The 27,659-nt window shown below is 49.7% G+C and overlaps 2 protein-coding genes across 7 annotated transcripts; one reads left to right on the top strand and one right to left on the bottom strand.

The window, feature by feature from the left end:
• Positions 1-319: 319 nt before the first annotated feature.
• Ethe1 (ethylmalonic encephalopathy 1) lies at positions 320-21,702 on the bottom strand. Of its 5 annotated transcripts, XM_030242881.1 has the most exons (9): positions 17,039-17,065; positions 16,735-16,938; positions 15,234-15,618; positions 14,683-14,827; positions 14,097-14,245; positions 2,911-3,040; positions 1,288-1,377; positions 777-893; positions 320-522 (listed from the first exon to the last, which is right to left on the bottom strand). In XM_030242881.1, exons 3-9 carry the CDS (start codon positions 15,312-15,314, stop codon positions 470-472), a joined length of 765 nt encoding a protein of 254 aa, XP_030098741.1. In that variant the 5' UTR covers positions 15,315-15,618; positions 16,735-16,938; positions 17,039-17,065; the 3' UTR covers positions 320-469. The 5 variants fall into 5 exon arrangements, with proteins under 5 accessions (XP_030098741.1, NP_075643.1, XP_030098739.1 ...); NM_023154.4 differs by lacking the exons at positions 16,735-16,938; positions 17,039-17,065 and adding an exon at positions 21,438-21,702; XM_030242879.1 differs by having other exon boundaries at positions 16,735-17,065.
• Positions 21,405-25,407, top strand: Zfp575 (zinc finger protein 575). 2 transcript variants are annotated; one of them, XM_006539446.4, is made up of 4 exons: positions 21,405-21,724; positions 22,003-22,087; positions 22,428-22,591; positions 23,107-24,728. In XM_006539446.4, the coding sequence occupies exons 3-4, from the start codon at positions 22,516-22,518 to the stop codon at positions 23,748-23,750; spliced, it is 720 nt and encodes a 239-aa protein (XP_006539509.1). In that variant the 5' UTR covers positions 21,405-21,724; positions 22,003-22,087; positions 22,428-22,515; the 3' UTR covers positions 23,751-24,728. The 2 variants fall into 2 exon arrangements, with proteins under 2 accessions (XP_006539509.1, NP_001028377.1); NM_001033205.3 differs by having other exon boundaries at positions 21,604-21,794; positions 23,107-25,407.
• Positions 25,408-27,659: the final 2,252 nt, after the last annotated feature.

Raw genomic sequence — 27,659 nt, 5'->3', positions numbered from 1 at the left:
CTATCTATCTATCTATCTATCTATCTATCATCTATCATTCAGGGTCTTACATAGCCCAGGGCAGCCTCCAACTCACTGTGCAGTTGAGAATAACCTTGACCTTCTGAACCTCCAGCCGGCAAGGGCAGGGATGACAGGTCTGCACCTCCCTGCCTGCTTTATGCAGTACAGAGAAAGGAACACAACACGGGCTTTATACATGCTAGGTGAGCGAACGTTCTACCAACGTCTACCCCTGGCTTTTTGAGAAACCAGGGCTGAGTCTCGGCATCCATCTGGAAACATAATTCCTTCCCCAAGAAAGCAAGCAGAACTCAGATTCGTGGCAAAAACGAAGTAAACTTTATTTAAGAAGCTCAAGTAGCTGGTGAGAGTAGAGGTAGGAGAAGAGAGAGGCCCTGGGGTGACACCCCTCCCCTCACCCCTCCTAGTGCATTCATAACGGATGTGAGCAGCTGGCTGGGACGAATCAGGAGGGTGGAGTCTGGACCCCACAGCGCATATTTGCAGGAACAGCAATGTCTGAAAAGAGGAAACCTCAAATGATTTTAAGTACGCAGGGATGCCTCATGTCCCACCAACACCCAGAAATGCTTGGGGGCTCTTAGAAGGGACGATAGTTCTAGCCCTAAGTCCTCGTCCCTCAGACCCAGGGCTCCAGCACCCAGGCCTCCTTTCAAATCAAGGGGCTCAGGCCCTTCCTCTCTCAGGTTCACAGATTCTTACCCCATTGACTTTTTCCTCAGACCCCAGGGTCCCGTCCCTGGGTAACTCACCTATCTGCTGTGGCTTGGGCAAGTTCAGGTTGTCCATGACCTTGATAAATTCCTCACAGCTGAGGGTAAGCCGTGGGTTCAGAGTCCGTTCCTCCTCCACAGTAGAAACTGTGAGCCCTGTCCACAAAGGGGAGGGGAAGGAAAGTAACTAGGGGCCCGCAAGAACTACATTTCCCAGGAGGCTTTGGGGGTTGTCTCCCTAGACTAGAACTGGCCCTTCCCTGAATGGTCCAGAGAAGGTGTCCCTCCTCTCTCTTTGGGCACTATGGGAAATGTAGTTCTCACAGTTGCTTGCACATCTCTGGGGCTGTCCCAGAAAAACCTATGCCCTGCAGATGTGTCTTATTGTTTCTACATCCACTCAGCACGCCCAAGCACATAATCTTTTCAGCCACAGGAATTTCTGGGTTCTGTTGCCTCCATGCCTCGTGAGAACGACAGGCAGAGGGAATTTTCCCTACGTTAAGTGTTAAGCGACAGCAGCCTGTCATGGCCTCGGGCAAGCCCTCACCGTGGTAATCGTGAGCCGGGTAGATTAGACAGTTGCCTGGAAGTGTGAAGATCTTCTCGTGCACAGAGTGGTACAAAGTCTTAGCACAGCCTGAGGAAAGAAAACGTACAGGTCAGCGGATCAAAGAGACAAGAGGCGTTCCCTGATCCCCTTTCCCAGAGAAGGACAGGAGGATGGAGGTACTATGACTAAACCCAATCTCTCATCTCCTGCCAAGCATTCCCACGTGTCTTGGAGACACAGATGGAGAAGGGCGTTGTAGGAGGTGGGACAACATATATGAAGACCTGGGAAATGGTAATAAATCCATTTGGGTAATTTGTGATTCCATTAGGTCTGGCTGAGAGCCTGAAGAACCAGGGGTTGTGGCATCCTCACTGGGAGGTGAAAGAAGGGGGCTCTACATCAGGAAGGTGGACTAAAGGGAAGACTCAAGACATGAGCACCAGGAGAAGGAGCCGCAGGGATTTGAATAAGAAGTTCTGCGTCCTGGGGCTGGAGGAATGCTTAGGGAGTAAAAGTGCTTGCAATCAAGCCTCTCGAGACTGAGTTCAGATCCCTAGCACCCGTGGGAGGGTGTGGCCTATGCTCCCATAGCTCCTGCACCTGCACCATAAACAGCAGAGGCAGGAGGACCACTGAGGCTTGCTGGCTGGCAGCACAGGGCCAGGCTCATTGAGACCATGTCCCAAGGAAACAAGGTGAAGCGAACAGACAAACGACCTGACACGCGCTGCTGGCCTCCTATCACAGCCCCAGCCACACGCGCGTGCACCTACACAGCACGAGCACACGGAAAGAATTTCTGGGTCCTCGGTTCAGGCGGATAGGTGAAAGGGGGAGATTAGGAGGGACCCTTCAACCTATGTGCTTCCTAAAGCCAAACCCCAAAAGTTACACTGCCCCCTAACAATTAAGCAACGTACAGGAACAACCTTCATGTACTCTTGCGTGTGTGCGTGTGTGTGTGTGTGTGTGTGTGTGTGTGTGTGTGTGTGTGTGTGCGCACATGTTTTGTTACTCAAAATGACCTCATACTCTTGATCTTCCTGCCTCCACCTCCTGAGCTGGGTGTTAACTGAGACATGTTAAACACATGTTAACACCCAGCTGATGAAGTATAAGGATTGAGGCTTGGGCTTCTTGTATGCTAGATGCCCACTCTACCCACCGAGCTACAGGGCCTCACGTGACTTGCTTCTTTCTTCCTTCCTTCCTTCCTTCTTTCCTTCCTTCCTTTCTTCTTTCTGTTTGTTTGTTTGTTTGTTTGTTTGTTTGTTTGTTTGTTTGTTTGTTTTTTTGAGACAGGGTCTTCTGTGTAGCCCTGGCTGCCCTGGAACTCACTCTGTAGACCAGGCTGGCCTCGAACTCAGAAATCTGCCTGCCTCTGCCTCCCCAGTGCTGGGATTAAAGGCCTGCTGCCCACCACCCCCAACTTATTTTCCTTCTTTCTTTTCCTTTTGAAGCAAAGTCTCTCTACACAGCCCTGACTATCCTGGAACTTACTATGTAGACCAGCCTAGCCTTGAACACACAGACATTATCCTATCTTCTGGCTGCTTATTAAAACTCACACACACACCATTACACGGAGACCTTGGGCTGGATAAAGAAGCGGGTCACCTTGTTGGAAGTCTGTCCGTCCACACCCTCGGATCAGCAGGGCATCTCCAGTGAAGGCCATGCTCTGGTCGTTCAGGACAAAGGTGACACAGCCTGGAGTGTGGCCAGGGCTGGCTCGAGTCTCCAAAGCCTGGCAGGGATGCAGTGCATAGAGACAGTCACCAGAAAGCCTCACTGAGCCCCAAAAGCCCCATCCACCCAAGGGACACCACTGGATAAAGGAATACAGGGACCGTTTTGCTTAAAGTTAATCTGAGGGATGGACAGGAGGCACACACACCAACTCCAGGCTGAGGTGGGAGAACTCAGCTTCAAGGGCTAGCCTGAGCCATAAGACAAGACCTATCTTGTGGGTGTGGGGGTACCACATTGAAATCTTCCTTCTTTCCTTCTTTCTTTCCTTCCATCCTCCTCTTTGAGACAGAATCTCCTGTATCCAGAGCGAACTCATGCTTGCTATTAAATCAATGACTTTAAACTTCCCATCTTCCTACCTCCACCCCCAAGATCTGCGGTTATGGGCCTGCTCCAGGTTTGGTTTATACAGTACTAGGGATGAAATCCAGGCTTTGTGTACGCTAGCCAAGTGTTTTGGCAGCTAACTGAGCCATGTCCCCAGCCCAGCCTGCCGTTCTGAAGAGCAAAATTACCACAAATGGGTTCTGAAGAGAAGGGAGCCAGATAGCCAGCAACATGCATTTGTAACAGCAATCGTGCACTCAATCGTGCACTCGATACAAAGAGAGTTTGCATCTCAACAAGAAGATAGAAACATAAACACCAAGCTGGGGGTACTAGCTCAGCAGGCTGTGTACACACAGACTCTGGATTGGCACTTCAGCACCACGAGAAAACAAAGACTAAACTAGCTGGGCTGGTGAGGGCTCAGAAGGTAAAGGTGCTTGCTGCCAAGCCTAAGGGCCTGCGTTCTACCCCTAGGAAGGCTCCCTCAAGTGACCCTCTGACCTTCACACGTGTGTCATGCTATGTGCACACATGCACACACAGACAGAAAAATAAATAAACGTAATAAAAAAATAAGTTATGCTTTCGGAAAGAAGCTTCGTGGTATTTCAAAAATACTTCCTGCAGCAAAACCAAAAGCTTGATATCCAGATACTACAGGTTGTAAAGACACTTCTACAGTGTGATCCTTGTGCTAGACATGGCAGCGCACTCCTGCAATCCCAGGACTAGAAGAGTTGAGGCAGAAGGATTGCAATCTTGAAACTAGTCTAGCCAATGGTGGTGCAGGCCTTTAATCCCAGCACTCGGGAGGCAGAGGCAGGTGGATTTCTGAGTTCGAGGCCAGCCTAGTCTACAGAGTGAGTTCCAGGACAGCCAGGGCTACAGAGAAACCCTGTCTCGAAAAAACAAAAAAAAAACAAAAAAAAAAAAAAAGGAAGAAGAAAAAGAAGAAGAGGAGAAGGAGGAGGAGGAGGAAGAGGAGGAGGAGAAGAAAACTAGTTTAAGCTGCAAAGTTCTAGGCTCCCTGAGCTACAGAGTGAGACTCAGACTCAAAAAAATGACGATCTTGGTAAAATAAAAAGTTACTAACAAATGCATAGTAAATAATAATCTATAGTAATGTATAGTAAGTAATAATAGTATTATGTAATATAATATGTAATGGTAAATAATGATAAATGTATAGTTTGTTTGTTTTTTGAGACAGGGTTTCTCTGTGTAGCCCTGGCTGTCCTGGAACTCACTCTGTAGACCAGGCTGGCCTTGAACTCAGAAATCCGCCTGCCTCTGCCTCCCAAGTGCTGGGATTAAAGGCGTGTGCCACCACTGCCCGGCTCGTTTTTGTTTTTAAGACAAGATCTTCCCATTGTAGTCCAGGCTGTCCTTGAATACACAGATCTTCCTGCCTCAGCCTCTCCGAGTGCTGGAATTACAGGCATCTGCCAGTCTCTTCTCTGTAATGGAAGGAGACAGTTATTGTGGCTAGTGATTCCCAAGGGTCTCAGCCCATCACAGTGGTAAAGCCTAGCAGAGTCACTGAGGCTGGAGCACGTAGCAGGGACTCCTGGTACACAGGGAGCATGAGCTCTTCCTCTTCCTCACTGCCTGGCACGGACTTCCTGTCATGCTGTGCTGCCCCAGCACAGGCCCATGGCCAGCTCTCCATAGGCTGGAACTTGGAAATGTGGAGGCAGAATAACCTGCTGCAGTTGGTTCTCTGCAGGTTACCCATGTGAAGTCATCAGACTGAGCAGCAAGCACCACTGAGCCATCTCAGCGGCCCACCTCTACCTTTCGTTTATGGCTGGAGCTGGAAAAATAGATGAAGAGAGAGACGCTCACCCCTCTTGCACAGGACCAGAGTTCGGTTCCAGCACCCATGTCAATCAGCTTACAACCTAAGGAGACCTCACCCCCTCTTCTGCCTCTTCTGGCCTCCAAGGGTACTAAACTCTTGTACATCCCAGCACACACACACACACACAAATATATGTTTGCACACTCAAATACAAATACACACACACACACACACACGCTCACATACAGACTCATACACACAAACATACACTTCTCACATATACACAAATACACACTCAAACACACACAAAGAAACACACTCTCAGACACATTAAACACAGACTCACACATTCACACATACACACAAACACAAAACAACACACTCATGTACACACTCAAACATTGCTTACACACTCAAACACACATACACACACAAAGAAATACACTCACACATAAATATACACACACATACATAATAAACACACTAAATGTACACACAAACACTCACTCTCACATACACACAAATACACATTTACACACTCAAACTCACATGCACACACACACAAAGAAACACTCTCACACACTAAAGACACACACACTCACATGTATATACACACAATTAAAAATAAAATATCTTAAAATGGTATTTATCATAGTCATTTTCTCTCAGTGACAGAAAACTAACAGCCAAAGAAATCAACATGAAGAAACACTGTAATAAAACTTGGGAAAACAAGCCCAGCTTTGTGGCACAGGCCTAAGAACCGAGGACCAGCAGAAATTCAAGATCACCCATTACTGTAGGGTGGCTTTTGAGCCAGCCTGTGCTATACAAGCTTTGTCTCTGAATAAAACAAGATAAAATAACTTTGACAATTAAAAACAAACATAAAAATCTACAAAGGAGGGCCAGCAAGATAGCTGAGTAAGGAAAGGGGCTTGCTGCCAATCTGAGTTGTACCTCAGGACCTCACGTGGTGATTGCCCTGTGATCTACACACAGGAGTTGTAGCATATGCGTCCCTCATCCCTCTCCACAAAACCCTTCTTGATATCTACAAACCCTGTGGGCTGCAGGGCTGTAGGGCTGCTGGACTCCAGGTAATAATACTACATGAGCAGCTCTGTCAAAAGTATGCCAGTCTCAGAAAAAGCATTCGGAGGCTTTTCTTCTTTCACCACGAACTGAAACACTTTGAGTAGTTCTGGCATGGTTATTTTCAATAAGAATTGAGTGACTCTCTCTCTCTCTCATGCACCTCATGGGGTTCATTTGCTATTTATTCATTCTTTACAGCTATTGTGTGCAGAGAGATGGATGCTGAGAATTAAAAGCAGAGCATTGAGTATTCTAAGCAGGGGCTCTACCACTGAGCCACGCCCCCCCCAGCCCCTCGCTGGGGGATTCTAGGTTTGTCTATTACTTAGACACACCTCAGCCCCTCACTGGAGAACTTGAGGCACAGGCTCTAGCACTGAGCTGAGCCCTCTTTTTTTTTTTAAATCTGGGTTTTTTTTTTAAGATTTATTTATTTCATGTATGTGAGTACATTGTTGCTGCCTTCAGACACACCAGAAAAGGGCATCAGATCTCATTACAGATGGTCGCGAGCCACCATGTGGTTGCTGGGAATTGAACTCAGGACCTCTGGAAGAACAACCAGTGCTCTTAACTGCTGAGCCATCTCTCCAGCCCGAGCCCTTTTTTAACTTGTATGGTTTCTTTTTACAGGGTCTCATGCAGCCAGGTAGCCCCAAAATTGCTCAGTAACTGCCCAGGCAGGTCTTGAGTTTGTAATCCTTCTGCCTCAGCACCCAGAGCTTCCGGGATTGCAGGCCCTTTGTATCTTTTAAAATGCTCCCACAACCATCAAAACCATCACATGACAAACGTTCCTATCACTTCCCAAGGTTTCTTTGCACCCCTTTCAAATATCATTCCTCCACCCTGTCTCTAGACAAGTCCTGACTTGCTTCCTTTTACTATACGTGGCTTTGTAACTCATCTGTTCTAGAATTTTATATAAACAGGTCAAAATAGTTATAAACAAAATAAAATTGCTGGAAGCAGATAGTCTAAGTTCTAATCTCAGATCTATTTGCTCTTTGGGCCTATCTGCTTATTTGCAAAATATAGATAAGTACTGTCCCCAGCCCCATGATATGCTATGAGGATTGAACTGCTTCATGTATATAAAGAACTTAGAAAAAAGCCTCAGTACACCATTGGTGCTTCACAGTAAAAAGAAGAAGGGACTGGAGAGATGCTCAGCTGTTAAGAGCAAGTATTGTTCTCCTAGAGGCCCCACTCAGTTCCCAATAACCAAAGGATGGCTCACAACCATCTGTAACACCAGGCACATGCCACACACATGATGCCAATGCATGAGGTAAAACACTCACACATCATATATATATAAGTGTGTGTGTGTGTGTGTGTGTGTGTGTGTTGTTTTAGATGTTGTTTTTTTCAAGACAAGGTTTCCTTGAGTATCCCTGGCTGTCTTAGAACTCACTCTGTGAACCAGACTAGCCCCACCTGCAATGTGAGATCATGATTCTTTTTTTTTTTTTAAGCAATACAGTGCATTTACAGTAATAAGGCTGAGGACCTAGCTCCATGATAGTGCACTTGCCTACAGTGAATGAGACCCTAGTTCATTCCCCGTGAAAAAAATAAAGACAGCCTTTCCTGTTTGTGAAGCTTGCTGACTGATGAATCGCCTCAGCTGCAGAATATTCCGGAAGACTCCTGCGGGCCTAGCAACAGCTGGCCAGGGACGCCCCGACCCATCCTTCCATCAACAATATCTCTTTCTTTCCAGAATGCATAAAACACAGGACATTATCTCCACCCACACCTCCTCCTTTCCCAGACTCCCAGAGGGCCTCGCAGCTCGCGTAGCCTGCACTGCCGCCTAGTGGTCAGCCAGCTCCTGGCTCCAGGTCCTCTGGCGCCTTCCTCCAATCTCAAGCCCTAAGTGGTGTTGGCGCCCTCTGCTGTTCTTAGGTCTTGGGAGCTTAAACCCCCAAATCTCATTTTCCCACTGTCTCTAAATGGCTCTCCATCAGCTAAAACCTTTCCTTCCCACTGTCACTAAACGGCTCTTCCCCAGGTAAAACTTTTCCTTTATTTTGTGAAAGAAAAGGTATTTGCGATAGAACAGTGGTTAAGTGTCCTTGCGCGAGACCCAAGTTCGCTTCCCAGCATCCACATGAAGGCTTACATCTGTCCTTAATTCCTGTTCCTGATGATGCTATTCACTCTTCAGGCTTCTGCAAGCACCAGGCTCATGTACTTACATACACTCAGGCAAAGCATGCAGATACATAAAACAAAAATAAAAACTCGGCAGAGGAGGCTGGCAAGTTGGCTCAGCAGGTAAAGGTGTTTGCTGCCAAGATATAATCTGAGTTCAGTCCCTGGTATCAACACTGCAGAAAAAAACAAAACAGTCCCAAAAGCTGTTTGTCCTCCATACATGCACCCTTCACACAGAAATAAAAAAAAAATAAGTCTTGTAATTTTTAATTAAGAGGGCTAATGAAAGGTGCATGCCTTTAATGTCAGCATTTGGGAGTCAGATGCAAGCAGATCTCTGAGTCCAAAGCCAGCCTGGTCTATATAGACAAATCCAGAGCAGCCAGAGCTACACAGAAAAACTCTGTCTTAAAAAAGCAAAAAACAAACAAACGGGCCTAATGAACATGACAACAACAGAAAAAAGAGGAACAGGGATGCAGATCAGAAGTACAGTGCTAGCCGGGCGGTGGTGGCGCACGCCTTTAATCCCAGCACTTGGGAGGCAGAGGCAGGCGGATTTCTGAGTTCGAGGCCAGCCTGGTCTACAAAGTGAGGCTACACAGAGTAACCCTGTCTCAAAAAAACAAACAAACAAAAAAACCCCAACTCCCCCCCCCCCAAAAAAGAAGTACAATGCTTACCCTAGGATCCCCCAGTGAGGAGCTGGGGGCTTGGCTCAGTGGTAGAGCCCCTGCCTACAATCCACCAGTGAGGGGCTGGGTGTGGCTCAGTGGTAGAGCCCCTGCCTAGAGTCCCCCAGGAAGGAGGCGTGCTTTGTGGTAGGGAGCGGGCTTGGCATGGTCAAGGGCCTAGTTTCCGTCCCCAGCACTGCAAGAGAAAAATAGCATCTGGCGAATTTGCTAAGGTTAAAGGAATGCCCTTGCTGTGACTCAGCAATGCAATTCCTCGGAACTGAGGTCAACTTCTGCCAGGGGACTTGTACAAACAAGAATATCAACATCCTTCACAGTTGTGAAAACCGAGGATAGCTATCCAAAGGAGCATGAGTACATAACCTGTGGGGCTCACATCAGGGGTTGGCAAAACTGTGGTGAGGGGATTAAAACCTGACCTACCACCTCTTTTTAAGCGGGCGCTCGTCAGTGTTTACGTTTTCTCTTGGCTGGAACAGACCATGGGCAGGCACACCAGTGATCCCCGCCCTGCGGAGGTGAAGGCAGGGGAATTAGATCCAGAGTTCAAGGTCCTCCTTAGCAATATGGCAAGCCCAAAGCCAGCCTGCTCTAAGTGAGACCCTGTTAGGAGAAGAGCAATAGAGAGGGATTTTAGGCAGTTCTTAGCACAGGCCTAGGAGTCTGTATGACTTGCAGGTGCACTGGGGCCACACTAGGGGGCGGAACACTGTGAGAATCACATCTTAGGAGCTCTTGGGGGTCACAGCCAGGCTTACTGCTCCAGTTGTGCCAAATGTTTTCACACCGCAAGAGGAGAGCCGAGTCACCAGAACACATGACCTGTGGCCAAAACTTACAGCCAGTAGTGGTGGCACATGCCTTTAACCCTAGCATTTGGGAGGCAGAGTCAGGTGGATCTCTGTGAGTTCGAGGCCAGGGTGAGTTCCAGGACAGCCAGGGCTACAAAGAGAAACCCCATCTCGAAGAAACAAAACAAAACAAAAAAACCAAACAAACGAACAAGAAGATTGGATTTACTATTTAATGTTTCATGGAAAAAGTTGGCCAGCCCTGACTCTATAACCATGAGAAAGAATTATAACTCAGAAGGCAATGGCAGGGGAATCTCTGTGAATTTGAGGCCAACCTATCTAAATGGTGAGCTCCAGGCTAACCAGGGCTACATATGACACCTTGTCGCAAACCAACAACAAAAATGACAACTACAGACATCAAACAGAAGAAATGAACATCGACTCGGCCCATACTCTGTAGTATGTTTCTGGGCTTTGTTTTCCTTGGAGACAGGGATTCACTCTGTAGCCCAAGCTAGCCTGGTACTTGCTCAAGTAACCCAGGCTAGTCACAAGATCAAAAGTTTTCTGCAGAAAGCATCAGAGCTAGGATTAGGGCCAAGTGAAGCTATTTGTGATTGTGTGTGTGTCTAAATGGTCCCTCGGGAGGAGGTGTCAGTGGGCAGGAAGAGCAGAGCATCCCGTGGGGGTGACAGGGATGTTCTGTAGGGATACAGGAGGAAGGAACCCAAATGCAAGCCAGTAAGAACACAAGCAAGCTGTACAGGTCCAGTGTGTGCACACTTTCCTTCATTTTATGTATCATATAATGCTTTGTTCTGTTTAAGGGGTTAAGGCAGTCCCCTGTCTTATTTCTAATGTTTTTAGTACATTTTATTTATTATTATTATTATTATTATTATTATTATTATTATTATTATTATTGTGAAGGGGTGTGCATGCCTTAGCCCAACCGTGGAGGTCAAAGGTCAACCTGGGAGCTCAGCCTCTGTTGGCCTTAAGTTCATTATTAGCCAAGGATGACCTAGAAACCCTCATCCACGTTGCTATGGAGTACTGGGACCATCACAGGGATGGCGGGACTGCAGCTGTAACCCACAGGAAACCTGTTCAAGAACAACCATAGCAGTACTGCCCATCAAAGTCCCAGGGTGGAAGCCATTCAAATGCCTATCAACTCGTGAATGAAGAAGTAAAACACAGTAGGTCCATCATGCTCTAAGGTTGTTGAGCAATGAAGGGAAATGAAAAAGCAATGGAGCTTGGGACACGGGTGGAGCTTGATGGCACAGAGGAAGACGAAAGTCAGCCTAAAGGCTGCAGGCTGTGGGCTTCCATTTCTATGAACAGTGCAGACAGGCAAAGCCAGACAGACAGAAAGCACAATAAAAGTGACTTAAAGACTGGGGCTGGAGAGACGGCTCAATGGTTAAAAGCACTGGCTGCTCTTCCAGAGGACCTGGGTTCAATTCCCAGCAACTACTTGCTGGCTCACAACCATCTGTAATGGGATCTGATGCCCTCTTCTGGTGTGTCTGAAGACAGCTACAGTGTACTCATATACATAAAATAAATAAATACAACTTTTTTTTAAAGTGACTTATGATCAACCATAGTGGCAGATAGACTGTCAGCTACTAGAGAGGCTGGGGCTGGAGATCAGAAGTTCAAGGCCTGGCTGGTGTACTAAGACCTTCTCTCAAAATAAAAAGAGCAAAGTATAGTTCAGTAGTAGATCCCCTGCCTAGAATCCCCCAGTGAGGGGCTGGGGCATGGCTCAGTGGTAAAGCCCCTGCCTAGAATCCCCCAGTGAGGGGCTGGGGGCATGGCTCAGTGGTAAAGCCCCTGCCTAGAATCCCCCAGTGAGGGACTGGAGCAGGGCTCAGTGGTAGAGCCCCTGCCTAGAATCCCCCAGTGAGGGGCTGGGGGCGTGGCTCAGTGGTAGATCCCCTGCCTAGAATCCCCCAGTGAGGGGCTGGGGGCATGGCTCAGTGGTAAAGTCCCTGCCTAGCATCCCCCAGTGAGGGGCTGGGGGCGTGGCTCAGTGGTAGAGCCCCTGCCTAGGATCCCTGAGTAGAGTTCTTGCCTAGCATGAACCAGCCCCTCGGTTTTATTTCCAGTACTGGGAGGACTCGCGGCCTCACGCCTGCGTGTTTCAGCACAGGTAACACTACCAATTGAAGGGTTGAGGCCTGGGAATGATGAGCTTAAGGCCAGCCTGGGCTACATAGCAATATATAAAAGGAGAGAAAGAAAGAGATTTACCTAAGGCTGGGAGGGAGGGAGTGGGAGGCCAAGGGTGATGACTAGTCAGGGGTAATGAAAGTACCCTGAAATGACTTGAAATGACAGACACAGTATTCTAGGACACACTCACTGATTTATGACCCACCCTTCCAATGGGTGGGTCATACATATTTGGATTATGGCAATAAGATGTAGTAAAGAAAAGATAAACACGGAGGCCAAACACAGCTACACCCGTGCATCCACACTTGTTCACTGAAGGCATCATCACTGTGCATAAGGAGGGTCTCCCGATCATTTATCATCTTGTTTTGTTTTGTTTTGAGAGGGGTCTCACACAGACGAGGCTGACCGTGAATCCCCCTGACTCTGTCTGGATTAAAAGCCTGTGCGACCTTGTTAGCTCCCCCCCCACCACCCTTTTTTAAACTTTTTGGTACAGGGTCACACACAGCCTTGATGTAGCCTTGATTGGTGCTCTGTGTAGATGAGGGTGACCTTGAACACCTGATCTTCCTCTCTGCCTCTCTAGGATTACATCACGCCTGTTTTTGTTTTTTGTGTTTTAAAAATTTATTTATTTTATGTCTGTGAGTACACTATCGCTCTCTTCAGACACACCAGAAGAGGGCATCAGATCCCATTACAGATGGTTGTGAACCACCATGTGGTTGCTGGGGATTGAACTCAGGACCTCTGGAAGAACAGTCAGTGCTCTTAACCACTGAGCCATCTCTCCAGCCCCATCATGCCTGTTTTAAGGCTCTTTGTTGCTGTTGTTTTAAGATTTCATTTTATTCTTACTGTGTAGCACAGGCTGTCCTGGAACTTTGTAGACCAGGCTGGCCTCGAACTCACAGAGATCCACCTGTCTTAGCATCTGCCTCCCAAGAGCTGAGGTTAAAGGCAGGTACCTATATGACCGGCTTGTTTTTAAGATTTTAAACATCTATTTATGTGTACCCCTGTGTATCTGAGTGTGTATCTGAGCAAATGCATGTGTGTGCTAGCAGAGACCAGCCAGGACATCTCTCTAACTAGTAGGGCTGACACAAACGAGCTATGTCCCGCATCCTCTTTCAAATATTTACAGGGTTGAAATCAAAGTCTCCTAACAGCAGCTACACTCTCTCAACCCCGCACACAGTCCTCCTCTCCGCTAACCACCAACCGCCTCCAAATAAACTGTCCCATTCCACAAGATCAACAACCTAGGGGCAGGGACTCTATCACTCTATCACCAGACTTTCCATCCCCTCCATCAGCTTTAGCATTCTCATCACCCGTTTCCTCTCCCTGGGTACAACTCCCCCAACCTCTGTCCAGAGCACCCTGGGTTGCAAAGCTGGCTAGAAACCTGCTGATTAAGCCTGTAGCCCAGAGGAGGAGGAAGAACCTTCGCCCCTCTCCTGGGTGAAGCAATGGGGTTGTGGCTAGGGTGAGAGGGTTTCAAGGCCAACATTTAAGGAGGAACCCACAAATACATGGTTAGCCCCAAATTTATACCACCATGCCAGTGAAGGCCACCTTAAATGGTAGCCCCAGGGACCTCAGTAGACTCATCCAGACCTGTTGCTGAACAACAGGGCATTCCTTCTTCACCAAAGGACTAGGTGCCTCCCTCAGCTCTAGACTCAGAATGCCCAACCCGGAGCAAATTTTATGGAAATGGCCAAGGAAGAACCTGCCATCACTGTTGACTTAGGGGGATTGGCCAGAGCCACACCTGCCTACAGCCTCCTGCCCTAGTGCTCCACCTGGGTTTATGGTACTTTCCACAGAGAACAGAGCTGAGGAGTCTGAGCCTAAATCCACCAACCCTTCTTCCATTGGGCCCAGCAGTCCATTCCCCGAGCACCCTCTTCTCTTCAAAGTCTAAGGAGCTGTGGCCAACAACATCTTCTGTAAGACCCAACTCACAAAGCGTCCAAAGCGGATGGAATCACCTTCCCCGATATGCAAATCAGCCTGGGCTCCGCTGAGGCGGGAGATGACAGACTGGCAGCCCGGGAGCAGGGACCGGAGAACCCCCGTGCCGGTGATGTGGTCAGCATGGCAGTGAGTGTTCACTAGGAGAGAAGAGGGAATAGAAAACGGAATGTTTCAGCCCACAGCATCCAGCCTTCAGACCCAGGAAGGCAGACCCTAGACCTCCCTCAGACCCTGAGGTCCGGACTCCACCGCTCCTCCCTCATCCAACAGTCCAGACTCCAGCCCTCTTCCCCTAGACCCAGGAATCCAAGCCCACTCTTCCTCCTCTAAACTCAGGGATCCAGACCCCAATCTTCCTCCTTCAGGCCCAGAGCTCCAGGCTCCGTCTTTCTCCCTCAGACTCTCAGACCCTGACTCAATCATCTTCTTTCAGACCCTGGGGTCTATGCTCCTTCATCCAGGGTCTATCCTCCAGCCCTCCTCCCCCAGACTCAGGCGTCCAGGCTCCTGTTTTCCTAGAGCGCTTTCTCCGGGGCCCCGCCTCTCTCATGCCCAAGTTTGGTCCTGGACTTACCAGCGTACAACAGCTTGAGCCCCAGCTCCTTAATCAACTGAGCATCCCGATGCGCTGTCTCCAGAACGGGGTCGATCAGAACTGCCTCTCTTGACTCCCGGTCACCCAGAAGGTAGGTATAGGTGCAGCTCTTGGGTTCAAACATCTGGGAGGGATGGAGCAACGGAGAGAGTTCCCGGACCTAACTCCCATGCCTGGGGGATACAGTATCCAGGCCTCCCCTTCTTCCTAGAATCCTGAAGCTACAACCCCAACCCTCTTTGCCCAAGGATCAGGAATCAGAGGGTCCCCCCAGATCCCTCCAGCAGAATCAAGAAACTTCATCTTCAAACAAGCACCAAGTTAAGGACCCCGCCTTCTCTGGTAATGGGCCCCAGATCCCGACCCCAAGCTCAGGGTCCCACTAACTACTCCCTGTTAAAGGGTCGGGACTCCTTGTTTCCCAACAGCCAGGCATGAAGGACGCCCCAGACCTTCTTTAAAGGACAGAGAGTCCTGCCCCTCCCGCTGCCCCGGGCTCTGGGTCCTTTCGTCCGTTCGCCTCTCCGTACCTGCCGCAGGAGGACCGGGGCTCCGGATGCGCTTTGCTGGCTCAGCCGCCGCCCGGCGACCCTGACGACCGCGCTCGCCATCGCGCCAGAGCCCGCTCAGCACTGAGCCCTGCAGCCGCCCCGCCAGAGCCTTACGCACCGGGGCTGACCCGGGAGGGCGGGCCAGGGCGGGGCCTGCCTTAAAGGAACCGCAGTACACACGACCCAGGAAGGAAGGAAGGAAGGAGCAAGGGTTGCAGTGAGACCCTGAAACCGACAGGAAAGGGCCCAGGGACTCAAGGCATTTAGAGATACTGTTATAGAAACAGAGAGAGAAGTAGGGCTCCCTAGACACTTAGAGCCACGGGACGTTTTCCAGGAAAACACGTGTTCGGCTAGTCACCTGCTAAGGGAAAAAAATTAAATTCACGATCATTCATATTTTGAGGACCTGTTGGACCAGTATCTGACACAGGTTCTCACTACAAAGCTATGGCTACTTCGGAAATCGTCCTGTAGACCAGGGTGGTCTCGAACTCAGAGATCCGCCTACTTCTGCCTCTGTAGTGCTGAGATTAAAGGCGCTTGCACACACCATGCTTGACTGAGACAGGATCTTATATAGCCCAGGCTGGCCACAAAATCGTGGCTATCCTGCCTAAGTCTTCTAAGGACAGCAACAACAATAAATATTTAAGATTCTTATTTGTATTATTTAAAATTATGTCTGTGTCGGGTGTGTGCAGACGAGTGCGTGTAACGGTGTAGATCGAAGACACTGGATCCTCGGGAACTGGATTACAGGAGGTTGTGTAGTGCCCGTGTCGGTTCTGGGAACAGAATTTGGATCCTCTACAAAGAACAATATATGCTCTCCGGTGTGTGTGTGTGTGTGTGTGTGTGTGTGTATGTGTGTGTATTTGTGTGTGCGCGCGCATGCACATGCATATTCTTTTTTGAAGGGACATATATGTGCAGTTTAACTTTGTAGGGTCAGGTTCCACCTTCTACTTTTACCTAGATTCCAGGAACCGAACTTGCTGCAATGGTTGCTTAGCAACAGAGCCTTCTGCTAGCCCCTCACAAGGGTTATTTAAGCACCTTTGTCAGAAATAGTTATTTTTCTCTGGTTTTTTTTTCCTTCTTTTTCCTCCTTTTGTTGTTTACAGGAGCTCTCTCTCCCTCTCCCTGTCCATCTCCCTCTCCTCCCCACTCCCCGTTATTGTTGTTTTTAGCCTGGATCTTTGTAGCCTAGGCTGCATTCAAACTCCAATGTGCCTTAGAATGACCTGGAACTGCTTGTGCACACACACATACACACACACACCTCACACATACACACACAACACACACACACACACAACACATACATACACACACATACACACACATAACCCCCACACATACATACACACATATACACACACCCACATACCCACCACACACTCACATACACACATATACACACATCCCACATACATGAACAAAGCAACTTGAGAAGGGAGGGGTTTATTCCGCTTACTCTTCCACATCACTGCACATCTTTGAAGGAAATCAGAACAGGAACTGAGCAGGAAGCTGGAGGCAGGAGCTGATGCAGAGGCCATGGAGGGTGCTGCTTACTGGCTTGTTTCCCATGGCTTACTCAGCCTTCCCAGGGGTGGTCCCACTCACAGTGGTCTGGACCTTTCCACATCAATCATTAATTAAGAAGATGACCTGAGGGCTGGAGAGATGGCTCAGTGGTTTTAAGAGCGCTGGCTGCTCTTCCAGAGAAACCTGGTTTAATTCCCAGCACCCACATGGCAGCTCACGACTCTCTGTACCTCTGTTCCAGAGGCTCCAATGCTCTCACCCAGATATACATGCGGGCAAAACAGCAAAGCACATGAAATTAAACAAAGATATCCTTCAGGCTAGCCTACAGCTCCATCTTCTGGAGGCATCTCCCTCCTCTTTGATGACTCTAGATTGTGTCAAGTTGGCATAAAACTAGCCAGCACTCCTATCCACCAAACTGTCTCAAAAACAAAGAATGTCAGATCTGGTAAATTACGTTATCTTAGCACACAGGCTATCAAACATTTCACTCCTGGAATCCTATCGATAGTGGGGACACTCCTAGGCTAAGGGTGAAGGGTGTGGCTTAGCCACAGAGCCCTTGTGTAACATGCACAAAGCCCTGGTTCACATTCCCAGCACAGAGACACGAAACCCAAACTCTCTATTCCAGTGGACCAAGTCGCAGTGCAGGTTGTCATAGAGAAGCAGCCACGGGGCTTAATCATGGGGCTGAGGTTCCGAGTCCAGCCGCCACAGTGCATCTTTCTCTGAACCCTGGAACTCTCACCATGCAAACCCTACCTGGGTGCCTCACAGCAAGACCTGTTCTATAAACATGACCGCTCTGAGGCATGGCTGTGGGGAAGGTTTTTATTGTAGATATGAGGGAGAGAACAGCCAGAGACATCTGCAAGAGTTCATAAAAGGGACTGAACACGGCCAGCAGAGTGGACCCACCGTGGGAGTTGGGGCTGTTAGCTAGCGAGGAAGACGAAGAGTGGGGCAAAGTGGGAAGACTGTGAACTAGAGACGTTTAGGGTAGGGGCAGGGTGAGAAGAGCTGAGAGGAGCCCCAGGTACTTGTGATACTGAGGAGCCTGCTAGCCAGCTTTTGTTTGCTAGGCCACTAGGCACCAGACAGTCATTTGTTTCTTTTGGACTCACACTGTTAAACTCTTTCCATAGCCTCCTTTGCTTTGACCCTGAACTGTTTCACGAAAGAAAAAGTTACATAAAGGCCACACTTTCCAAGACAAGACCTCCATCTCCCTCTGGGGAACTAGCCAGAGATCCCATTGTGGTCTTTCTCTCCCAAGCTTCAAGTCAATTAAACGCAAGGTTGGAACCTTGTAGTAGCTCAACAGTAAAGGCCTTGCCTCGGAGCTGGACGGCCTGAGTTCAGTGCTGAGGACCCACGAAGCAGAAGGTGAGGATCATCTCACTGCTGTCTCCTGGCATCCATACTTTTGGCTTAGTGCATGCATGCACACACACACACTCACACAGTCTCTCACACATGCACACTCATACACCATGCTCATACACACATATACACACTCACTCTCTCTCTCATGAATGCACACCCACCCACGCACACACCACTATTTCTGAAGTCCTCAGCATCCCTCGTGGTCTTCACCATGAAAGAGGCCCAGAGAGCCATTCAGAGATAGAAGTATATTCGAAACTTGAGTGGGATAGGAAGAAGGAAGCCAGATGGCTACAAAGAGACACGTGAAAGAACAGAGGGACAGTCATGGCACTTCTAACAATGAAACAGAGACACACAGTTTCACTTGACTGCAAAGTCTGAGAATCCAGGTGTGGTTGACTGATGTAAAAGTTTGTTATTGTTGCTTGTCTGTTTTTTCTTTTGTTTTGTTTTGTTTTCTTTTGTTTTGTTTTGTTTTTTGAGACAGTTCTCTGAGTAGTTCTGGCTGTCCTGGAACTTGCTATGTAGACAAGATTCTCAAACTCACAGAAATTTACTTAACTCTGCTTCCCGAGTTCTAGGATTAAAGACATGGGCCACCATGCCCAGCTCTGCCAGGATTTTGAGGCCAGCCTGTGTTGCAGAGTGAAACTCTCGCAGAGATGTAACAAACTCGATGCAGAAGATTGGAAGAGATGGATAAACACAGGGAAGTAGAGAGGGAAATAATCCGGAGAAAGAGAGAGGAAGAAGACATGGCCCAAGAGAAAGAGGAGAGTGTGCTGCTCATCCTTCCGCGAGCTCAGGAAGTCCCTTGCTTGCCAGGCCCATGCTTGAAGCAACCAGGACCCAGAGGAGAGTCACCAGGCCCACTGCAGAGAGGAACAGTGGGTACAATCAGGAGATACTAGGTTTATGGAAGTCGGGGGGGGGGGTTGGAGAGAGAGAGAGAAAGAGAGAGAGAAAGAGAGAGGGAGAGAGAGAGAGAGAGAGAGAGAGAGAGAGAGAGAGAGAGAAACAAGGACTCAGGCAGAGCTAAAGAGTCAACCATATTTGTGGTACCTCCCTTCCCTAGTGTTTTAGCAAGGCTTTCAGGCCATGTCCCTATAGGGAATCCCTGGCCTGTCACACTCCAGATACATGCTCTGCTAAGCTCTACCTAATCTACAACGCCCCACCCCACCCCCAGTCCCTCATTGGGGGATTCTAGGCAGGTACTCCACCCCTGGAGACAATTAGTAAGCTGTCCATGTAAACAAAGAACATTCTAGAAGACAGATGTGCAGTGGGAAGAGCAGAGAGAAAAGAGAGAAGAGTAGAGGGGAGAGATGCCAGAGAAGCCTCCTGCCATAGCGACCTCTGACCTGAGATTTTGCAAAGGGAATCAGGTAAGCAAAGAAGTGAATGAAGGCTCCTGGGGGAAGCAAGAACAGAGAGTGCAAAGGCCCTGAGGTAGGACTGGCCACAGCATGCACAAGAAACACAAGGCTAGCCAGACTCTCGGGAAGGGAACGGCTGGTGGGGAGATCCTCTGTAGACAGTGTGGTCCTTCCCTTCTTTAGGTCTGCTCACCTGCTGTTTCCAGGACAATTTAACCCCATTTGGCTTAATTTAATGCACAGTAAAAACAAAATATTGTGCCTGCAAGATGCCTCTGTAGGTAAGGCTTGCATCCAAGTCTGAAGACCTGAGTTCAATTCCCAGGACCCACCAACGGGAGGCAACCTCCACAAGTTGTCCTCTTACCTCTGAATATGGATACCACAGATGCACAACAAACACACACACATATAAATAACAAATGTATATATATATATATATATATATATATATATATATATATATATGTGTGTGTGTGTGTGTGTGTGTGTGTGTGTGTGTATTGGTTCTCTGAGACAGGGTTTCTCTGTGTAGCCCTGGCTATTCTGAGACTCCCTCTGTAGATCAGTCTGGCCTCAAACTCAGAGATCTGCCTGCCTCTGCCCCATGAGTGCTGGGATTAAAGGCGTGCGCCACCACACTCACGGTGTAATTTTTAAAATATTCATAAAGGAACTTGAGAGAGAGACTCAGTGCTTAACAGCACTAGCTGGAGCAGGGCTTGGTGGTGCATACCACTGATTCAAGCACTGGGGAGGCAGAGGCAGAGGCAGGCAGACCTCTGTGTCTTGGAGGCCAGCCTGCTCTATAGCCAGAGCTATGTAGCAAGACCCTGTGTCAAAAAAAAAAAAGCAACACTGCCTGAACAATAGCAATGTTTAAGCCGGTTTCCATTGGTTCTCTAATATACTTATATAATATAAGACACTGAGGCCCATAACTGTAAGGTGACTTCTTCATCGTCACACGACTAGAAATTGGCAGAGTCCAGCGCAAACCAGTTACTCAGCCCCACCAAATAACTCCCGTGACTCCCAGGGTTGACCAGACGTCATGGATTATCCGGCTGAGTGCGGAGGACTTTTATGAGCACATCACAGGCATACTAGCGCTGGGCAGGAAGTTGTACTGTCGCTGCCTGGAAGTAGGCCAAGCACTCAATGTCACCCTTGGCCTGGCACTCCTAGGCCACCTAGGGAGGGGCAGTAGGTAGCACGGGGTGCTAGGCGTGGTAAATGTCGGTGAAGGGTGCCTAAAGTACTATGCAAGTGCCTTCGGGGGGTCAACTGAGTACTGCCCCTTGCCCTTTCTGAAGAAATAGCCAAACTTTCTGTAAAGGCTTGGAGGAATAGAATCGAATCGACCTGAGCTTTTTGAACGGCTCCCAAAGGCTGAATTCAGACTATACATGGAATTCTCAATGCAAGGCCAAAGAGACACCTCAGTGGTTAAAGGCAGCTGCAGCCAAGCGTGAAGATCTGAGTTCGATTCCTGGGACCCACAAGGTGGAAAGTGAGAACTGAGTCCACAAGAGTCCACAAGAGTCCACAAGTTGTCCTCTGACCACCACACTCAAACACATCCACAATGACAAACAAGTAACTAAATGTAATTAACATTTGAAAGAAAATAACAGGGGCAGTAACAAAAAGAAACCGGAGTGGGAATGTGGGGAAGGGGTGGGGGAGCGGGCCTGTGCAGTCTGTCTTAGCAAGGCACTTGGGAGGTGAAGACATGAGGACTACCAGTTCATGGCTATTCTCGGCTATGTAGGGAGTTTGATGCTAGCCTGGGCTACTTGAGACCCTATCACAGGAAGGAGAAAACAGGAGGGATTAACCACATCCTTACAGATGTGCACTTTCCTAGCTAGGATCCTTAGGCGGATAGCTTCGCGCTTGCTCACTAACTTGCCAGCTGGGTGGTTCAGTCATTCCCTCCTTCCATCACATCTTCCCCCTCTGCAGCCTCTTGCTGGCCGAGAGTGCGCATGCGTGCCGACGCCCCCTCCAGCCCCGGATGGGAGGAGGGGATGGAAGTGAAGCTGGGCCCTACGGCTCGGCAATCTCCTTCCCGCTCTTCTCTCCTCCAACGGCGTCCCAGCGCCCGCTGGGAGGTGCAGGTCCGAGGGCTACAAGGTAGCTCACGAGGCTTAATTGAGACGGGAGGGTTCCGGAGCCCCACCCCCGGGGAGGGACCGCCCTGCAGGTGAGAAGGGCTGGGTCCTGGTCTCCTGGAGATGGATTGGGGGCTGGCCGCTAGGATCTCTCCGCGAAGGGTAGATATGGATCTCGGTGCTCTGGTTTTTGAGGAGTGCATGCGATGCCAGACGTTTGGGACTCCCTCCATGAAAGTCTATATTCTGGGTCTCTAGGTGGTTCTATAAGCCACACCTTCCTTTCGTCTTTTTCTCCAGGTTTCCCTAATTCTCTGAGTCCCCAGTTCTATGCCAGAGATGCGATTTAGCGACACAGCATCAGTAGGCTGAGACTAAAGACAGGGTAAGCCCCCCTTTCTACTAGAATCCCTTCCACTGTACCCAAAGCGCTTCTGGGACAGGGTGGCCAAGGGCACACCCACTGCGCTCAAAGACCAGCCCCTGGGCTTGGGTGGCCGGGCCACTGACTGCTCTTTTTGTATAGCCCCGCCCACTCCAGATTTAGCGGTCCCGCCCACTCTGAGATAGCCCCACCCCACCCAGTGAAAAGATTATCTCTTGGTTTTATTTTCATATCCCCTCCTAGTGTGTACTTAGGCTCCACCTTCCAGCCTTCTGCTCTTGAGTTAGGACTAGACTTAACCAACAGCCTGGTTCTAAACAGACTGGCCTTTTGATTTTAGGCCCGCACCCCTGTCTCCATGAACTTGTTAACCACTGGCGCCATCCTCGCCCCTTGCCCAGCTGCCCCTTGGTCCCTCTGCCAGCAAGATGCTGGGTGGAAGCGTGAAGTCCGAGGTCAGGGCCTCGGAACCTAGTCCCACCTGTCAGGACCCGGAGACCAAAGGTGAGAGCAGCCCAGGTTCTCATAGGGATCATTCCCCAGGAGTGACAGCCCAGGAGAACCAACGTAATGACCATTGGGGCCACCACCACCACTACCCTTAGCAGATTGTGGGGGATTATGGGTAGTGTTGGAAATGGACACTTTAGAAGCTTTCGGCACTGGCTTGGCAACTCTTTGAGGCGCTCATAGGACGTGGGGTCAGAGGGCAAGCAGAAATGTCCTCGAGTGGGACACCAGTGTGACACTTGCCTCCTCGGACACTTTGAGATACCCCTCTAGTATTAAGAGATGACAGGGCCCGACGTGGTGGCGCACACCTTTAGTTCCAGCGCTCAGGAGGTAGAGGCAGAGGGAATCCCTGTGAGTTTGGGGCCAATTGGTCTACAGAGAGTGTTCCAGGCCAGCCAAGGTTACATGGTGAGGCCCTGCTTTATACAGAGTGTTGGGAGGTGGAGCCTGGCCTGGACCCAGGGTGTGCCTGTTTCTAGAAGCCCACCAGTTCTCCTGTCCCCCAGCCCCACACCAGGACCTGCCGAGGCCCAACCAGCCCGCTGCCTCTGGGAGCGTGCCCTCCCGGCCCCGCCGGCGGCCCCCTCCCCAGCGCCCGCACCGCTGCCCGGATTGCCCCAAGGCCTTCTCGTACCCATCCAAGCTGGCCACGCACCGGCTAGCGCACGGCGGCACCCGCCCGCACCCGTGCCCCGACTGTCCCAAGGCCTTCTCCTACCCGTCCAAGCTGGCTGCGCACCGCCTCACGCACAGCGGAGCTCGCCCGCACTCCTGCCCGCACTGCCCCAAGGCCTTCGGCCACCGTTCCAAACTGGCGGCGCATCTCTGGACGCACGCACCCGCCCGTCCCTACCCGTGCCCCGATTGCCCCAAGTCCTTCTGCTACCCGTCCAAGTTGGCGGCCCACCGCCACACGCACCACGCCACCGACGCCCGCCCCTACCCTTGCCCGCACTGCCCCAAAGCGTTCTCGTTTCCTTCCAAACTGGCGGCCCATCGTCTGTGCCACGACCCCCCAACTGCGCCCAGCAGCCAGGCTACTGGCAGCCACCGATGCTCCAGCTGCAATCAGGCCTTTGGCCAGAGACGCCTCCTGCTGGTTCACCAACGCAGCCACCACCAGTCGGAGGGCCAGGGAGAGCGGGAGTGAACTCACCTGCCCACTCTGCCTCCATCACCTGTCAATAAAGACCTGGAATTTCTAAGCCCTGCTGTATGTGTGGACTTCCCTCTAACAGGGAGAATGGCAGGGTCTTGATACAGGTAGCCCAAGCTGGACTGGAACTTTTCTGGTAGCCTTCCAAAGCCTGGTGGTCTAGATATGTACCCAGGGTGGTTTGGGATTATTGGTTCTGCAGGAATCTGATTTAGAAGGTTGAGGGATTCTATCCCCATGCACAGAGGCAGGTGTCATCAGATTGGTGCTGGGCTCAAACCTTGGGCGGGCCTGGAGTTGTGCGGGTTGTGGTGACACTGGCCCTGAACACTCAAGCCTGTGATAAAGGCATCAGGGATGTTCACTGCGGTGTGGCCACACTGGGTACAGGCCATCACATGTCCACGGCCAGAGGCCAGTGAACAGAGGGGAATGTGTGGCCTTAGGAAAGAGGCCAGCATTGTGCGTACACGGAGCTGTGAGCACAGGAGGTGGCCACAGGAGGTGACAGAGGCAGAACCAAGGGCACATCTACTGGAGAGCTCAAGGCTGCAGTGCCTCTGAATCTCTTGGGGACCTGAGGCACACTGTCTGAAAGCACTTTGGGTTTGTGGGATGTTTGTTTTGTGATGAGGTCTCCCGTCTCCAGTCTACCCTGGGACTCTCAGGGTTCTGAGGTCTTTGTGACTGCTACACAAGCATTACACAGGCAAGCACACACGCTTTTGGATTTTTTTTCTTTCCTCCTTCTTCTATTTATGTGTACCTGAGTGTTTTCTCTGCATTATGTATATGCACATTTGTGCCTGGTGCCTGTAGGTGTGAGGGGCTCAGATCCCCTGGAATATTAGGAATAGTTGTGAGCCTCTGTGTGGGTCCTAGGACAAGAACCCAGTCCCTCTGCTAAGCAACAAGTGCTCTTAATCACAGAGCCATCTGTTAAGTCCCAATAAATACACCTTTTCCCCCCTTTGGCTGTCTGTTTATCTTTTCTTTTTTAAAAGAGAGGATTGCACTACGTAGCTTTGGAATTCACTGTGTAGACCAGGCTGCCTTCAATTTCACAGAGAACTGCTTGCTTCTGCCTCCCAAGAACAGGGAGTGTATGACAGGTCTACCCCCCCCACACACACACACACTAAACAAACATAATAAACAAAACCAAGCTGGGAGTGGTACCACACACCCATAGTTCCAGCACTCAGAGGGCAGAGGCAGAAAGACTGCAAAAGTTCAAGGCCAGTCTGGTCTGCATAGAAAGTTCCAGACCAGGCAGGGCTATCATGTGAGGCCCTATCTACAAATAAAATATACTATCAACACACATGCTAGGTTTATATGCAAGAACAAGTGTAAGATGTTGGGAGCCGCGCCCACATTCGCCGTTACAAGATGGCGCTGACAGCTGTGTTCTAAGTGGTAAACAAATAATCTGCGCATGTGCCAAGGGTATCTTATGACTACTTGTGCTCTGCCTTCCCCGTGACGTCAACTCGGCCGATGGGCTGCAGCCAATCAGGGAGTGACACGTCCGAGGCGAAGGAGAATGCTCCTTAAGAGGGACGGGGTTTCGTTTTCTCTCGCTCTTGCTTCTTGCTCTCTTGCTTCTTGCACTCTGCTCCTGAAGATGTAAGCAATAAAGTTTTGCCGCAGAAGATTCTGGTCTGTGGTGTTCTTCCTGGCCGGTCGTGAGAACGCGTCTAATAACAATTGGTGCCGAATTCCGGGACGAGAAAAAAACTCGGGACTGGCGCAAGGAAGATCCCTCATTCCAGAACCAGAACTGCGGGTCGCGGTAATAAAGGTTCCCGTAAAGCAGACTGTTAAGAAGGATTCAACTGTATGAATTCAGAACTTTTCAGCTGGGGAACGAGAGTACCAGTGAGTACAGCTTTACGAGGTAAGTCTGATCTTGAACTTTCTAACGAAATTCAAGACAGTCTATCAGAAGTAAAGTGGAATATGTTTGGCCTTGAAATTTTTCTGGTGTTAGGAGCCCTTTTGTTCCTTTTCACATGTTATCAAGTGGTTAAGATAGGGAGGATTCTAGATGAAATTCAGGGCAATCTATCAGAAGTAAAGCGGGGAGAGAGAGTAGGAGCAAAGAGAAAATATGGTACACAAAATAAGTATACAGGCCTTTCCAAGGGTCTTGAACCCGAGGAAAAGTTAAGGTTAGGTAGGAATACCTGGAGAGAGATTAGAAGAAAAAGAGGAAAAAGGGAAAAGAAGAAAGATCAATTAGCGGAGGTCTCTAGGAGATACTCGTCACTGGATGAGCTCAGGAAGCCAGCTCTTAGTAGTTCTGAAGCAGATGAAGAATTCTCCTCTGAGGAAACAGACTGGGAGGAAGAAGCAGCCCATTACCAGCCAGCTAATTGGTCAAGAAAAAAGCCAAAAGCGGCTGGCGAAGGCCAGTTTGCTGATTGGCCTCAGGGCAGTCGGCTTCAAGGTCCGCCCTATGCGGAGTCCCCGCCCTGCGTAGTGCGTCAGCAATGCGCAGAGAGGCAGTGCGCAGAGAGGCAGTGCACAGACTCATTCATTCCCAGAGAGGAACAAAGGAAAATACAACAGGCATTTCCGGTCTTTGAAGGAGCCGAGGGTGGGCGTGTCCACGCTCCGGTAGAATACTTACAAATTAAAGAAATTGCCGAGTCGGTTCGTAAATACGGAACCAATGCTAATTTTACCTTGGTGCAGTTAGACAGGCTTGCCGGCATGGCACTAACTCCTGCTGACTGGCAAACGGTTGTAAAAGCCGCTCTCCCTAGTATGGGCAAATATATGGAATGGAGAGCTCTTTGGCATGAAACTGCACAAGCGCAGGCCCGAGCAAACGCAGCTGCTTTGACTCCAGAGCAGAGAGATTGGACTTTTGACTTGTTAACGGGTCAGGGAGCTTATTCTGCTGATCAGACAAACTACCATTGGGGAGCTTATGCCCAGATTTCTTCCACGGCTATTAGGGCCTGGAAGGCGCTCTCTCGAGCAGGTGAAACCACTGGTCAGTTAACAAAGATAATCCAGGGACCTCAGGAATCCTTCTCAGATTTTGTGGCCAGAATGACAGAGGCAGCAGAGCGTATTTTTGGAGAGTCAGAGCAAGCTGCGCCTCTGATAGAACAGCTAATCTATGAGCAAGCCACAAAGGAGTGCCGAGCGGCCATAGCCCCAAGAAAGAACAAAGGCTTACAAGACTGGCTCAGGGTCTGTCGAGAGCTTGGGGGACCTCTCACCAATGCAGGCTTAGCGGCCGCCATCCTCCAATCTCAGAACCGCTCCATGGGCAGAAATAATCAGAGGACATGTTTTAATTGCGGAAAGCCTGGGCATTTTAAGAAAGATTGCAGAGCTCCAGATAAACAGGGAGGGACTCTCACTCTTTGCTCTAAGTGTGGCAAGGGTTATCATAGAGCTGACCAGTGTCGCTCTGTGAGGGATATAAAGGGCAGAGTCCTTCCCCCACCTGATAGTCAATCAACTGATGTGCCAAAAAACGGGTCATCGGGCCCTCGGTCCCAGGGCCCTCAAAGATATGGGAACCGGTTTGTCAGGACCCAGGAAGCAGTCAGAGAGGCGACCCAGGAAGACCCACAAGGGTGGACCTGCGTGCCGCCTCCGACTTCCTATTAATGCCTCAAATGAGTATTCAGCCGGTGCCGGTGGAGCCTATACCATCCTTGCCCCCGGGAACCATGGGCCTTATTCTCGGCCGGGGTTCACTCACCTTGCAGGGCTTAGTAGTCCACCCTGGAGTTATGGATTGTCAACATTCCCCTGAAATACAGGTCCTGTGCTCAAGCCCTAAAGGCGTTTTTTCTATTAGTAAAGGAGATAGGATAGCTCAGCTGCTGCTCCTCCCTGATAATACCAGGGAGAAATCTGCAGGACCTGAGATAAAGA

Source organism: Mus musculus, chromosome 7 (genome assembly GCF_000001635.26).
Source record: "Mus musculus strain C57BL/6J chromosome 7, GRCm38.p6 C57BL/6J".
NCBI classification, from domain to species: Eukaryota; Metazoa; Chordata; class Mammalia; order Rodentia; family Muridae; genus Mus; species Mus musculus.
The sequence above is the reverse complement of the archived record's forward strand: the minus strand, read 5'-3'. Positions and strand labels throughout refer to the sequence as shown.